The sequence below is a fragment of the Microcaecilia unicolor genome, chromosome 1, assembly GCF_901765095.1.
Source record: "Microcaecilia unicolor chromosome 1, aMicUni1.1, whole genome shotgun sequence".
NCBI classification, from domain to species: Eukaryota; Metazoa; Chordata; class Amphibia; order Gymnophiona; family Siphonopidae; genus Microcaecilia; species Microcaecilia unicolor.
The window spans coordinates 140,903,214-140,919,211 of record NC_044031.1 but is presented as its reverse complement, the minus strand read 5'-3'; the positions used below and the strand labels follow the sequence as shown (position 1 = coordinate 140,919,211).

General features: G+C 43.3%; 1 protein-coding gene across 2 annotated transcripts in view; it reads left to right on the top strand.

The window, feature by feature from the left end:
* The window catches only part of COL28A1 (collagen type XXVIII alpha 1 chain), a 378,659-nt gene that overhangs the window by 126,594 nt on the left and 236,067 nt on the right, over positions 1 to 15,998 (top strand). For both annotated transcript variants that reach the window (XM_030200920.1, XM_030200909.1), the window contains exons 17-19: positions 8,673 to 8,741; positions 9,759 to 9,827; positions 13,590 to 13,661. In XM_030200920.1, coding sequence (XP_030056780.1) covers positions 8,673 to 8,741; positions 9,759 to 9,827; positions 13,590 to 13,661 — 210 coding nt within the window. The remainder of the gene's footprint in view (positions 1 to 8,672; positions 8,742 to 9,758; positions 9,828 to 13,589; positions 13,662 to 15,998) is intronic.

Here is a 15,998-nt window from a genome sequence, read left to right as displayed (position 1 = left end):
TCAGTGGAAATGGTCCCTTCCACGTCTCCCTTACTATGTTGCTAGTGGGTAATCCTTCAGATTTTTGAAAATTTAACCTAAAGCCCAAAAAGGCCCCGTATTCTGCAAATACTTCCATCAACACCGGCAGCGATCTCTCCGGTCTCGCCAGATGGACCAAAATGTCATCAGCAAATGCCGATACTTTAAATTCTCGATGTCCCAATTTAATCCCCTCTATCTCCACGTTTCCTAGAATTTCCCTAATCAGGGGATCCAGAGTGATGGCAAAGAGTAAAGGGGACAGAGGACATCCCTATCTGGTTCCCCGATTTATTGGGAAGCATCGAGAGTACGTGCCATTTACCAACACTCTCGCTGCCGGGTTCTTATACAATATGGATATTGCTTGTGTAAAATATCCTTCAAATTCATATGCCTTCAGCGATGCAAAGAGGAACTCCCACTCAACCCGATCAAACGCCTTTTCGGCGTCGAAGCTGATCAAGAGGGAGTCCCCTCCCTCCCTTCGCACTCTCTCCATCGTGGCCAATATCAACCTGATATTCTTCCCGCTCTGTCTTCCCTGTATAAATCCCACCTGCGGAGACGCCACTATATGTGTCAGCACTTTTGCCAGCCTAGAGGCTAAAATCTGAGCCAATAATTTAGCTTCATAACTAATGAGTGATATAGGCCTATATGAGTCTGGCAAAGTCGAATCTCTCCCTGGTTTCAGGAAAACCATAATATCCGCTAGACACAAAGATTGCGGTAACTCCCCTAATTCAACTGACCTATTAAAGGCATCAGCCAGAGGTTTTCCTATATCCTGCATTAAGATTTTATACAGTTCTGCCCTAAATCCATCTGTCCCCGCAGCTTTATGTAATGCACTACCTCTAATTTCTCTCAGGACCTCTTCTACTTCTATCGGCTTGTTTAACTCTTCCTGCTGCTGCGCTGTTATCTTCGTCAACTTAGCATTCTCAAGATAGATATCTGGATCTAAATCATCCATCTCATTCTTAGTATACAGCTTAGCATAATAGTCATGAAATACATCTTGTATCTCTGCATCAGTATGTACCAGTCCCCCAGCCTGCGTCCTAATCGCAAGCACTCTCCGCTGTCCCTTCACCCTTCTCACTAGACCCGCCATCAGCCTCCCAGGCTTATTACCAAACTTATACAATTGATATCTATAGTATTCAGCCGATTTATTAGCACGCTGATGTAATAGCTCATTCAGAGATGCCTGCATGGCTAATAATTGCTCACGCAGGTGGTCCACGGACTGTTGTCCGTAAGCTCTCCTCAACCGTATCAAGCTATCTCCTAATCTGATAATCTCCTTATCTCTTCGTCTCTTCTTCCTAATACTATACGCTATTATCTCTCCTCAAGACAGCCTTTCCGGCTTCCCAAAACAATATCGGGGTATGCCTGTGAGATGCGTTATGTAATGAGTATTCATTCCACTTTCCTCTAATATAAGTCCAAAACTCCGGATCATTATACAGATCCATAGGAAAAACCCACCTATACTGTCTATTTTGTGAAGTTTGATCTCGAAATTTGATATATATCGCCACATGATCTGATATAATCATAGGATCAATATCAGCCTCCGATATATGTGTGAAGCTCTCTTCATCTATCAATAGGTAATCAATCCTCGATTGAGTGTGATGGGCTCTTGAGTAGTGTGTATAGTCTTTAGTGTTTGGATGCAATACCCTCCACACATCAACCACTCCCAATGCTCCACACAACAGTTTTATGCCTTTACCCGCCCCCACCACAGAGCTCGCTGTCCCGTTTGATCTATCCAGAATGGGGTCCGCCACCACGTTAAAGTCCCCTCCTATTATCTGCTGTTGGATGTTAAATTGCTGTATCTTACTGATAATTGTATGGTAAAATTGCTTACAGTACACATTGGGGGCATAGATATTACTAATGAGACATGCATTACCATTCACCTTTACCTGTGCCAGTATATACCTCCCTTCAGGATCAGCACACACCTGTCCCACCTCCACCTGTAACGATTTATGAAATAAAATAGCAACGCCCGCTTTTTTCCCCACTGCCGGGGCCTCCAGTATGGTCCCCACCCACCAGGTTCTCAACTTCTCATGCTCCTGCTTTGATAAGTGTGTCTCCTGAAGGAGCGCTACATCTGCCCTTTTCTTTTTAAGACTATGAAGTATTTTCTTTCTTTTTATGGGGGAGGATATTCCCCCCACATTCCAGGAGTACACTTTAAGGCCCATCAACCCCCATCATCTCTTACGTGTACCAGCTCACAAATCTCATCTAATGGTAAGCAGGCATGGTGTCCCAGCATCACCACCCCCACCATTCCGTCTGGCAGCCACTCAACATTCCACTCACTCACATATCTCCTTCTACCCTTTTTTGGTAATCGTTTCCCTGCTTCCCAAACCCTATCCTCTCCCCCCTCCCTCCCATATGTGCCCTGCCTATTCCCTATTCCCCTATCCTTCCCCCCCCGTCCCTCCTGTTCCCAGAACTAGTCACGCTATAACACCTGCACTCACCCTACAACATACCTCACATCCCCCCTTCCCCCATGTCCCTTTCCCAACATCCCAAACATGCATAACTTTATGTGTCAGATCTCTAGTATCAGTTCTTAGCTGTCTCACACTCCCATTCCTGTGTAGATCCTCCGGAGGTCAGTGTTATGTAGTTCTTATACAGCCATATCCTGCAGACTTCTGGCTTCCACTTCAGATCTAATGGTCTCAATGCAATCCAGTCAGATTTGCCATTCCGACAGCATCTGAAGCCAAAGGGCACCGAGACGATCTGGGTACACCTGGAATACTGTCTTATATACATTCCCAGATTATATCAGCCCAATCTGTCATGAGTCCACCATCTAAGTGCTCAGTCCTAAAGTTCGCGACATCACTCTCCAAATCTGCTCTCCACTGTAAAAATTGTATTGTAATCTCCAACGTCCTCTTTTGAGCCCCTGTACCATCCTGCAGCTTCCTCCACTTCACTTAGGCTCTGATGTCCCTCCATGTTGTTGAATGTATTCTTTAGCTGCCTCCACCCGTTCAAAAAACTGAGTGATACCATTTATGGTGAGTCTGAGCTTGGCAGGGTAGAGGAGTGCAAATTTTATCTTCTTGTTATATAGCTCCGTACATAATGACGCGAAGGATTTCCTCTTCATTTGCACCTGATGCGAATAGTCTTGAAAACAAAGAATTTTTCTCCCTTGATAGGTAAGCGATTGTCCACCTCGAAGCGCATCCAATATATATTGTTTATGCCTGAATTAAGAGTCTTTAAGATCACCACTCTTGGTCTGTTCCCTGGCTGCCGCATAGGCCCCACCAGATGGGCCCGCTCCACGCAGAATTGTTGTAATTTATCCTCTATTTGTAAAGTCTTTGGCAGCCATTCTTCCAAGAAGTTGGGCAAATCCCTATCCAAGAGTGACTCTGGGAGTCCAATCAGGCGCAGGTTATTTCGCCTGCTTCGATTCTCTAAATCATCCAGTTTAACCTCCAGATCCTGCACTCTCTTCTCCAGTTTCTTATTTAGCTCCTTCTGCGCCTCCACGCTCCCCTCCACCTCTGATATGCGCTGCAGGCCTTCATCCAACTCTAAGCTCATGCTATCGATGCGTTCATGAGCCTCCTCCGTACGATCATAAAGTTGCTGGAGCTTCTTGTCCAGCGCTGCCTCCACCGCTGCAGTTACCTCGGCGGTAATTTCTGCTAGCCACGCGGAGCCCACAGCAAGCTCCCCGGGCTCACGCTGGTCGGCCATCTTGGCATCGGCCGGCTTAGTCTTGTCTTTCTCTCTGCGAACTGTTTTCGCAGCCATGCCGTACCTCTGCACCGTCTCGCCGATCGCAAGCGATTCCCGCTTCTTTAACACACTATACAGCGCCGTTTCTCTCCTCGGGTCCGTCAAATTTGCTGATTTTTGGGCGAATGTGCGCGGAGCCTAGCTATCCAGCGTCAGCCCTGCACCATGGCGTCACGTGACCTCCTCTGGGAGTGATTTTAGATTGTCATGTTACATTTGAGTTACAGATACAGAAGATAGATGTGGAAGTTTTTATGTTTAAACCCTTTGAATTAAACATTGAACAGAATAAATTGCTTAGCTCTCAACCAAAGAGATTCAAATAGATTTCCTTCCAAATGTTGTTTTATACAGCTTGGTGAGCACTCATGTTGATAATATAAGCCTTACCCTACCCTCCCATTCCATCCCATACCATACCCAACCCTTAGGGCCACCCCTTGCACCAGTTACTAAATACATGCCAAAACTTTCAGGTCTTTTATATATTCAGTAAACGACTCCTTGCTTGTGGAGATAAAGTGTTCCAGAAAAGAGATCAGGTTGTCTGGAATCACATGCCTCAAGAAATGTATTATATTCCCAGCCGTTCCATCCGCATATCTTGAAGCATTAAAATTCGCCATTGTTGAAAGGTTGGCCCATCCTGCGTTCATTAAGACTGCAATATCAATTTAAGACCAAATAACACCAAACGGCATAGAAATCTATTGCTCCTCTGTCACGTTGGAGCTCCCAATGTGTAGGCCCCAAAAAGTATTAGTGGAGGTCATGTCACCGAGATAGACCACAGCTTAGCAAAGTATTTCAGAAGGCTAATCCAAAAAGCCTGAACCTTTGGGCAGCACCAAAACATATGTCCAAGGTGTGCACCGGGGGCTCCGCACTTGGGGCAATGTCCTGTAGTATCAAAGCTAATCCCATTCGTGAGAACAAAAAGATTCCACTTTTCTCTCAGAAATTTGAGAAAGTCCTGGACTGTCGATAAATATCCTGGGAAACGCTAATTATCCTGGGGCACTAGAAAACCCTGGAGGGTCCAGGTCCACCCACACAATGCAGTGGTCCGAGACTCCCCCAGGGCCCATCATTGCTCCAGTCACTCTTTGGAACACTTCACATTGGGAAGTATGTAATCCAATCTGACAGCAAGGAAAAAGCAGACCAAGGATATAGGAGTGCTGGCCAAATTTATTAGTACAAATACCTGACTTGGCCACTGTGGCTGCATCAGAGGTTAGAAACTAATAAGAAATAGAGAAAATATTCACTTAGTCAAAATGATAAAATCAGCAAACAACATTAATAAAAATATAGGCAAATTAAAACAAATAAAATATATCTATCGCAATAAAAACATCAATAAATAATGTTGAATGAAAAACCTAATTCGAAATATCTCCAAAATAAAACAATTATAAATAGAGAAACAATAGGAACAAAAACCAATTAAATATATATGATCTATTAAAATTTGAACATGCATATAAAAACTGCATGTTAAAAACACGCAGGCATTACATGTAAAAATATATATAAAGCCAAAGGAGGTGCAAGAGATGTCAAAGGAACATGTACAGTACCTATAGGGGAAAATGCCCAGCTTTCCCCTAATAATTATAAAATGTCTCCAAATATCTGTAAGAAATGTATGAAAAATTTTAAGAAATCCAAACAGGACTATTAAAAAAACAAAATAGCAGTAAAGCATAGCTTCTCTGAAAAAAGTAGTTAAAAATGAGCCAATTCATTACATTTCAGCACTTCGTCACCAATAGAGTGGATTCACCTTCTCACTAACAGCATTGAGGGTCTCTTTTACAAAGCTGCACTGCTGATTCCCGGTGCAGCAAATGAGAGGAAGCCCATTCAATTCCCATGGGCTTTCTCTCATTTGCCACATGGGAATTGCTAGTGCGGCTTTGTAAAAGTAGCCCCGAATCTGCAGAGTACTACTCTGCTCTATTTATTTTCTGTGTGAAGTCAAGGGTTAGACTCTGCAGAAATCTTAAAAGCAATTTAATTTCAGTTATTCATATGAAAAGGTTATAATTAATAAATATCATTATTGCAAAGGTGGTTAATGTTTAAAATGTGCAATTTAATGTAAAAATCGCCCTAAAAAATGGAAAAAATGGGGTTACCAAAGAGTGTAATTTTTAAGCAAAAACATTGAGAAATCCATGTAATACAATCTGGACAATGAGCCATTAGCCTGGGAGACATGAGTATAATCATGTTCTCCCAGGTGAAGAAGGCACCATGAGTCTACGTCCAGATCAAACATAAACTGTCATAAAAACCCATCTCCTGGACCCAGAATCCTACGCCTTCCTGAGACACTAGAGTGATCTAAGGAGGTATCCAGGACTAGATTGGCATCACCCACTACTATAAGATTTTGCTGGCTATAAGGAAGCAATCATTGCAATAATTTGTAATAAAAGTGCTGTTCAAAGGGGGTGGGTCCATACAGTACTAATAAGTGGTACCGAAGGCCCTGAATCCAAAGCTTAAGAAATAAATACTTTCCTCCTTCGTCCTTAAAGAGTAGTTTTGCTTGATAACTAAGATTTTTGTGTAATAACAGCACTACCCCTCTTCTCCTCCCCCCCCAGAAGATGCATAGAATACCTCCCCCACCCATTTCTGTTGGAGTTTTTGGTGCTCCTCATCTGTTAATCTGGTCTTCTGCAGATACGTTATGACTGTTTTATGATGCTTCAACATTTGCAATATGTTAGTGCGCTTTGTAGGGGAGAAACCGACACAAGGGATTCGCCTCAATGTTAGTACTGCTAGATTTCTCAGCAGCTTTTGACACTGTGGATCATGATATCATGCTAGCACAACTGACAGAAACAGGTATCAATGCACCAGTACTTGCCTAGTTCAGATCCTATCTATCAGACAGGCAACAATCCATAATGTTCAGCAGCAACTCATCACCACGATGGACACTGACCTGCGGGGTACCACAAGGATCAATACTGTCACCTATTCTGTTCAAGATCTACCACAAGCCAGTAGCTGAGGTGATTCGGTCAATGGACACTCAGTTCTACATCTATGCAGATGATGTGCAGCTACTCATACCCATTGAACTGACTTACCTACAACCCTGAATAAACTGATTACTTGTCTATCATAAATTCAAGAATGGGCTAAACACAACAAACTTTGCCTGAACCCAAGTAAAACCGAGCTTCTCTGGGTCCCAAACACAAGTGGATACATACCTGACATCAAAATCCCTTTTGGGAAGTATGAACTCCCCCTCAAATCACAAGTCAGGAACCTTGGAATATAGTTAGATTCAACACTTACTCTGATTCCCCAAATCCAAGCAACCTTCACGAGCTGCTTCTACTATTTGCGACAGCTATGCTGCCTCTCTCCTTACATCGAGAAGGTAAATCTTATCCCAGTTGTGCATGCCATGATAACATCAAGACTGGATTACTGCAATGCCCTATACAATGGTCTGACTAGAAAGGGCCTGCACCAGTTGATTCAGAATGCAGCAGCAAGACTCAAATAAGGTTGCAAGCAACGTGACCACATTATACCATTTTTGCAAAAACTTCATTGGCTACCAGTACAATACAGGGCTAAATTTAAAACTCTATGTCTGATCTTCAAGGCCCTGAAAGGAAATGGCCCTGAGTACATGAAGAATAGGATGATCCTCTACACACCGCCATGGACACTAAGGTCCTCTCAAGGATTCACTAACCACACCCTCTCCAAAAGGCATTACATGATGTGATACTCGCAAGCGAGCCTTCTCTGGAGTAGCCCCCACACTCTGGAATGCATTGTCTGAAAGGCTGCGCTTAACACAAGACTATCTCTACTTCAGGAAGCAGGTGAAAGCTTGGCTCTTCAACCAGGCCTTTAATGGAAGAAGTAACTAACTTGTTAATCGCACTCACACAGACAAGGATTAACTGGGGCTGCACATACTGCAGCAGGACATGTTTATCCACTCCTAGCCTAGCTGAGATAATATTTAACCATCTCTCTGACCTCATGTGTAACTTTCTCTAAATCAGTCACCTTACATTCTAAATCTTTTTACTCTCTTACCTATCTCTATGTTACATCTTTGCTTCATCCATCACTATCAATTAAACGTTCTATTATGTATTGTGTTGACATTGTGGAGGTGGTGAAGTTGAGGACTGTTCCAGAATTTAAAAAGGCATGGGATAAGCATGTGGGATCGCTTAGGAACAGGTAGAATTGGGGGTTACAGAGGATGGGCAGACTGGATGGGTCATATGGCCTTTATCTGCCGTCATGTTTCTATGTTTCTATTGTAAATAGTATACTCACGTCATACTTTGTATTGTTATTTGAATATTTTTACTGCTGTAATTGCCTATTGCTCATGTTTGATCAATGTGTACTGTACACTGCTTTGATTGAATTCCTTCAAAAAGGTGGTAAATAAATCCTAAAAAATAATAATAATATTCCAGGTGACTAGCCTACAGGAAACCAGCTCGGATCTTTATCTGTTTGTTGAATGACTGCATGATCCGACGGTCAGGCAGAGCTCTGAGGAACTCAGCCCCACCTCCGAGCCAAGAAACTGAAGTTCATTTTTTTGTGTATAATTAAATTTCATCAATGCACCATAGAGTTTATCTCACAGAAACAGATGTCAAATATATGGCTCCTCATGTATTTACCAACCCTAGCAATGTATTAGTCTATAATCTATTTGCATACATATATTGCAAGTATTAAAAAATTATTTTTGATAAATATGATATATCTAATTTTACTTGAGGTTGATGTCTAGTTTAGATACATTTTGTTTTCTTTAGGGCATTCCAGGTCCCAAAGGAGCTTCTGGTCCAAGAGGGATACCAGGCATAGGTCTTCCTGGTCCAAAGGCAAGTTTGTAAAATAAAATTTTATCAACCTTCTTTAAAAAGTAAAAATAAAAAAAATCACCATCACAGATGATGCATATTATTATTTTTTTTGACAATTTGATTATACATATCCTGACAGTCAAAGAAATGAGAAACACATTTAGCATAAAGATCTCAAGTTTACGAAATGGCCTTTATCTCTAGAGAACCATTCACTTAGAATCTTTGATACAGTGTCTTAATTGATCTCTATTGGTTTTCAACCTATATACTGGCTATTGCTTTCATTATTTACAGTGTACTTATTACGTAAATAAAAATTAGGGAATATATTTCCTCTTATTTTGAAGCAGGAATACCCATGATGCTTGTCTGCCCTTCTTGATTGCAGATAAACTTAAAATATCATCATGGTGTGCTTTTGGGTGTCTAGCCTTGCATTCCATATAGTTTCAAGTCCAGTGCTGCTTTTCCGTATAGATGAAACTATTTACTTTTCCAGCAATCACCACAAAATAATATTTGAAAGACCCTGTGCAAATTTCAAATTATCCAAAATATCTTCTCCCTTTCATTTAGTCTGGCTGCCTAAGATGGATTTTTGTAGAAACATAAAGGGTTTGTTGTGGTTTGATCCATATCAGCCCATTGGCATTTCGTTAATTTGTTCTACATACGTAAGACATTTTCGTCTTTGCAGTTGCTGCTGTCTTAGGGGGTTGTTTACTAAAGCTTGGCTCGAGTTATCTACAGCAGGGCCCATTTTATTCCTATGAGCCCTGCTGCAGATAACTCGAGCTAAGCTTTAGTAAACAACCCCCTTAGTCAATTCACACAAGAAATTCAAATTCAATTTATTATTTGATATACCACAAGTTAGTTTAAAACAATGTCTAAGCAGTTTACAAAAAATAATTAAATATAGGAAATAGGAAGGACACAAACTAAAACATATATGGAATTCAGTTCTGAACTCAGCAATTCTAAAAACATCAGTTTCATCTGTTTCTGGGAAATAAACAAGCTCTTTTATAGGGTGAACATGGAGAAACTGGGCTGCCGGGACCTCCAGGACCAACAGTAGTTGGAGCACCAGGATCCAAAGTAAGACTTACTGCAAGCTCAGCTTCCTTGTAATTATTTGTTTGTTTGTTTAATTAACTTAACTGGTATAAAATATCCACGTCCATTTTGGGTCTGAGACCTTACTGCCAGCCATTGACAGCGGCAAGGTCTCACGTGTTAACTAGGAGATAATGACCTACATGCGCCACATGAAAAAAAAATGATTTTTCGGACGTGCGTAGTGGACATGTGTCAAAAATGAAATTACCACAAGAGCCACATGGTAGCCAGGCAGTAACTGCAAATTGGTGCGCGTTGGGCACGCCTGGAGGGGGATAATCGAACGGGGATGACTATCTCTAAGGGCGCCTATCTCTGAGGACGTTCATCTTTCGTTTCGATAATACGGCCGGGGACGCCCAAATCTCAACATTTAGGTCGACCTAAGAGATGGTCGACCTTAGAGATGGGCGACCTCGGTTTTCGGCGATAATGGAAACTGAGGACGCCCATCTCAAAAACGACCAAATCCAAGCCATTTGGTCATGGGAGGAGCCAGCATTCATAGTGCACTGGTCCCCCTCACTTGCCAAGACACCAACCGGGCACCCTAGGGGGCACTGTAGTGGACTTCACAAATTGCTCCCAGTTGCATAGCTCCCTTACCTTGTGTGCTGAGCCCCCCAACCCCCCCCCCAAAACCCACTCTCCACAACTGTACAACACTACCATAGCCCTTAGGGATGAAGGGGGGCACCTAGATGTGGGTATAGTGGGTTTGTGGTGGGTTTTGGAGGGCTCACATTTACCACCACAAGTGTAACAGGTAGGGGGTGATGGGCCTGGGTCCGCCTGCCTGAAGTGCACTGCACCTACTAAAAACTGCTCCAGGGACCTGCATACTGCTGTGATGGAGCTGGGTATGACATTTGAGGCTGGCATAGAGGCTAGAAAAAAAATGTTTTTTAATTTTTTTCGGGGGGGGGGGGGGGGGAGGGGGTCGGTGACCACTGAGGGAGTAAGGGGAGGTCATCCCCGATTTCCTCCGGTGGTCATCTGGTCAGTTTGGGCTCCTTTTCAAGACTTGGTCGTGAAAAAAAATGGACCAAGTAAAGTCGGCCAAATGCTCGTCAGGGACGCCCTTCTTTTTTCCATTATTGGCCGAGGATGCCCATCTCTTAAGCACACCCTAGTCCCACGTTCGGTACACTGCCAACACACCCCCGTGAACTTTGGTCGTCCCCGTGACGGAAAGCAGTTGAGGACACCCAAAATCGGCTTTCAATTATGCCGAGAGAAGGACGCCCATTTCCCGATTTGTGTCGGAAGATGGGCGTCCTTCTCTTTCGAAAATGCCCCTGATAGGCACCTACATAGCTTAGTAAAAGTGCCCCATAGAAAATATTTTTGTAGCACCGGAAATGACATTCACTGGGGTGGAAACTACCGCTGGGCTGCTGCGGTAGGCTGGTGGTAGCTCCTGTTTGATGCACGTTAAGTCTGTGGTAGGCTTACCGCCGCTTAGTAAAAGGGCCCCTTAGCATGCAGACTGCATAGACTTCCACTGTAGGGGGTGGAAACTGTGTGCATGTTGGCAGGGCATGGGCAGGTCCCACCCTTACATGCATAACTTATAGAATACTATAAGTACACACTAAAGTGCAACATTTACACACCAACATTTACACCTGCCTTTAACATGGCAGAAGTGATAGCGCCTACTTATTGGCCTTCAAATGCTGCCTTACAATCTACTCTATAATGGAATCTGGGTATCCAGATGTTGTTGTAGAGAATTTGTGCTCAGTACTTTGCATTTTAGTGCCCAAATTTGGCTGACCGTTAAAGAATTGCCCCCATAAAGTACTCAAATATATCACTCATGGGCCTAAGGGGATCAATATAACAATGTAACATAAACATCATTTGCTCTGAGTTTATCAAAAGAAACATCTCAGTTTAGAATTTAAAAAAAATGTCCTAAAAGACAAATAGGTTCCTGGCCTATATCCAGAAACTCTGAAACCGCTATTGAGAAATCTAGAGTTCGAAAACGAGACATAGGAGCCTCCTGAGGGGATAGCACCCTTAGAAAACATCCTTGACTAGAGTGAAGATTCCTCCTAGGTACATACCAGCTAAGAAAGTGTGTTGGGTTCTCTGGGCCTGAACCCTTTTATTCTCAAACGACCAAATTTTGTCCTTTCTATCACTAGCATCTAGTGGAGCCTGTGTGACAGAAGTTCTGTGTTCTTCTGTGGCCTGCTCATTATATTCTTGCTGCTATATTTTGAAAGATTTGTAATTTTTTTGCAGTCTTCCTAGGAAGACCTACATAAAGGGAATTACAGTAATCAATTATACAAAAAGCTAGCACAGTCATTATAGTCCACAATGAGGGGCATTTTCGACAGGGACGTCCAAGTTTTGATGTGGACGTCCTTGCAAAACATCCCGATTCATGGGCAGGGAAACCCATATTTTCGAAACAAGATGGAGGTCCATCTTTTGTTTCGATAATACGGCCAGGGACATCCAAATCCTGAAATTTGGTTGTCCCTAGATTTGGTCATCCCTAGACTTGGTCGTTTCTGATTTTCGGCAATAATCGAAACCAAGTACGTCCATCTCAGAAATGACCAAATGCAAGCCATTTGGTTGTGAGGAGGAGCCACATTTGTGGTGTTGCTTTTTTTGTTTGTATAGAGGCTAGCACAAAATATTTTGAAAGATATTTTTTGAGGGTGGGAGGGGGTTAGTGACCACTGGGAGGGAATAAGAGGAGGTCATCCCCGATTCTCTCCGGTGGTCATCTGGTCATTTCGGGCACCTTTTTGTGCCTTGGTCGTAAGAAAAACATGACCAAGTGTTCGTCAGGGACGTCCTTGTTTCTTTTGATTATGGGTCGAGGATGCCCAAGTGTTAGGCATGCCCAAGTCCTGCCCTTGCTACGCCTCCAACATGCCCCCTTGAACTTTGGCCATCCCTGCGACGGAAAGGAGTTGGAGACGTCCAAAATTGGCTTTCGATTATACCGATTTGGAGGTCCCTGGGAGAAGGACGTCCATCTTCTGATTTATGTCGAAAGATGGGCGTCCTTCTCTTTCGAAAATGAGCCCAAATGTCTCCTAATCTAGAACAGGGCCCAACTGTCTTGCTAAACTTGACTTTCCAAATGCATTCCTTAAAACTAAGGATTTCTGAGATTCAAATGAAAATAACAAATCTCACTTTACCCCATGATTACATACCTCCTAAGACAAGAACACTGTACAACTGTCTAGCACCAGTGGTAGCTGCAATTTCTGACAGAGACATGTTTGTGGTCTATGAAAACAAACAACTATTAGAAGGACACAGAAATGTAAGATTAGATATTTTCAGGAATAGAATGGGTTAAAAATACAATACCATAAACCAGTGGTTCCCAAACCTGGTCATGGAGGCATCCCAGCCAGTCAAGTTTTTAGGATACCCACAAAAAATATTCATGGGATAGATTTGCATGCAGTGGGTATCCTGCAAACCTGACTGGCTGGGGTGCCTCCAGGACCAACTTTGGGAACCACTGTCATAAACAGATTCCTAAAGTGACCTGATTGGTTTAATGCACCATATATCTTTTTTCTTAGAAAATGTGTATTATTATTATTGCACAGGAAACCAGGGCAGCATACAGCAAATTTCACAGATATACAGTGGGAGTTAGTTACCAATAGTTAGCATGCTGTTTTGGGGGTTATATACACAGGGAACATTTTTTGTGATCTTTTGAGAACTAATCCTATATTTTTCCATAAGGGTGACCCTGGGGTAACTGGATTCCGAGGAGATCCTGGTTTACCAGGGAAAGATGGAGAGACTGGAAAAAAGGTAAGGCACTTATAGTCTTTGTTCCTTTGAAATTAGAACCATTGAGGGTGGGAGATTTAGGAAAGGTAGATGGCTGAAGGGGACAGCTAGCATGCTGTGCTACCTGGATGGAAACAAGCCATTGTGTTCCACTGTTGTAAGCAACAACCTGTGATGCTTGGGTCATTGAAAGATTGTATGTTGGTATGATTTTATGTGTTTGGGAAATAGATGGAATTATTTACTACCATATTAATAAGGTTCCTTTTCTTATATTTCATTAATTTTATATTGTTAAACCTCCATGACATGTCTTAACTACAGTTGGGATTTGGATCGTTTCCCTACACACAAAAACTGTATATCCTTTGCATATTGTGCCGGGTTTTAAAAGTGTGCTTAGCAAGAACTAGCACTCAACCTCTATTGATGATGTTTTGAAATTCATCACGGCTTCACTTTACAGAATCTGACTGCAGATTGAACTGTGTGTGATGTTAGCTGTGAGATCACAGCCAGAACAGACTCACTGGGATCATCTTTACACGGATATTCTGCCATGCTTACCTGGCTAAATCTGCTTGCTCAAAATTTGAACAGGTAGATGTAGACCTACCATTCTTGTGGCTGTGGTTAAATCTAATACTGAATATCATGCAGACTGGCTACATTTGGAAGTCTGCCCCAGAGCACTTCTGCCCTGGCCCCTATGTTTACACAGCTAAATTTGTACAGCTTGTGATTTTAAGCACACAAATTTAGCCAGCTACAGGGGCCATATTTTTAAATTTTAGCCAAGCAAATCTTCTGAATATCAACTTTATTGAATCCAGTGACCGTGAGGTCACTTTTAATTCTCTTGCTACTCTTGGTTCTGGAGAATTGCAGGAGAAAGGGTTAAAGAATTTCAAGTGTAACTACAGTGTGTAATTGCCAAAGAACCAGATATGCTACATGTTGTGTGGGCCTATGAAACAGAGCACAGTACACAAAGGTTACAAGTTTCCTCTCAAGGAATTTTTCTTTGGCTTAACGAACAGGACAAGAGGAATGCCAAAAAAGACTGTGGCATGTGTGTGTAATTGTCAGGAAACATTTTTCATTTTGCCTTTTTGATGATTCTGTACAGTGGAAATGAGTGAAAACACACGCAGAGGGCCCATGAGGTTAGTATAGTAGAAAAAGGAAGGATACATATGCAACCCTAGAAATCAACCAAAATAACTTTTTTTGGCCCAATATTCCTCCTTTCTCTTTTCTTCCAGGTCAATGAGAATTAATGCTGGGATTACCACATTAGGAACTTTCATTCAAACCGCCCACTGATTTTTTTTCCTCTATTTTAATACTCATCCTCCCACTGGTCCTAGTCTGATCACTACATCAACAGTTCTGAAGTCTGGAGCCACAAACAGGGCTATATTAGAAATCCTGTTGCTTGGGATCTATGTAAAAGCCTTAATTTGTGCTGGAACGGAGCAGAACAATGTTCCAGCACTTCTTTGGGCTCAGGACCTGTAGTCACCAGCCATGACACTCCCCCCCCTCCCCCCCGTGGTCGGTCTTCTCTCCATTTTGCCCTCTCTCTCTCTCTCTCTCTCCCTCTCCTTTCCCCACCTCACCTCACCCCCCCCCCCATACTTTTTCAAAGCTGTCTTCTTGTTTTACAGGTTGCCAGCTGCTTGGAGCCTTCTGTCTGATGCAAATTCCTGTTTCCACATAGGTGGGAAGGTCAGACAGAAGGCTCTGATGTTGGCACGAGCAGCAAATTGTGGCACAGGGATCTTCATGTAAAATTTATGCATGGATCCAAAAAGAGGGCATGGCTATAGGAGGGTCATGGGCGGATCAGGGGCATTCCTTTAATTTATGCATGTTGTTTTCAGGGGCATAGCCAGACTTCAGCGGGAGGGGGGGTCCAGAGCCCGAGGTGAGGGGACACATTTTAGCCCCCCCGCCATTGCCGACCCCCCCCCCCCCCGCCACCACCACCACCAACAACAACTTTGACCCCCCTGCCGACGACCCTGCCGAGAGTCTCGACCCCCCCTCCTGCCGCCAACCCTCCCCCACTACCGTCATCACCTACCTTTGCTGGCGGGGGACCCCAACCCCCGCCAGCCGAGGTCCTCTTTTTCCAGCGCAAGGCTTCGTTCTGTTTCTGTGAGTCTGACGTCCTGCAGGGGAGGGTTGGCGGCGGAAGGGGGGGGTCGAGAGGGTCGTCGGCAGGGGGGTCCAGGGACAAATCTACAGGGGCCCATGCCCCCGTGGCCCTATGCAGCTACGCCACTGGTTGTTATAGAATTTGGGGGATCTGTGTCTAATTTAGGCACAGGGATTTACACCAGGGTTCCGGTG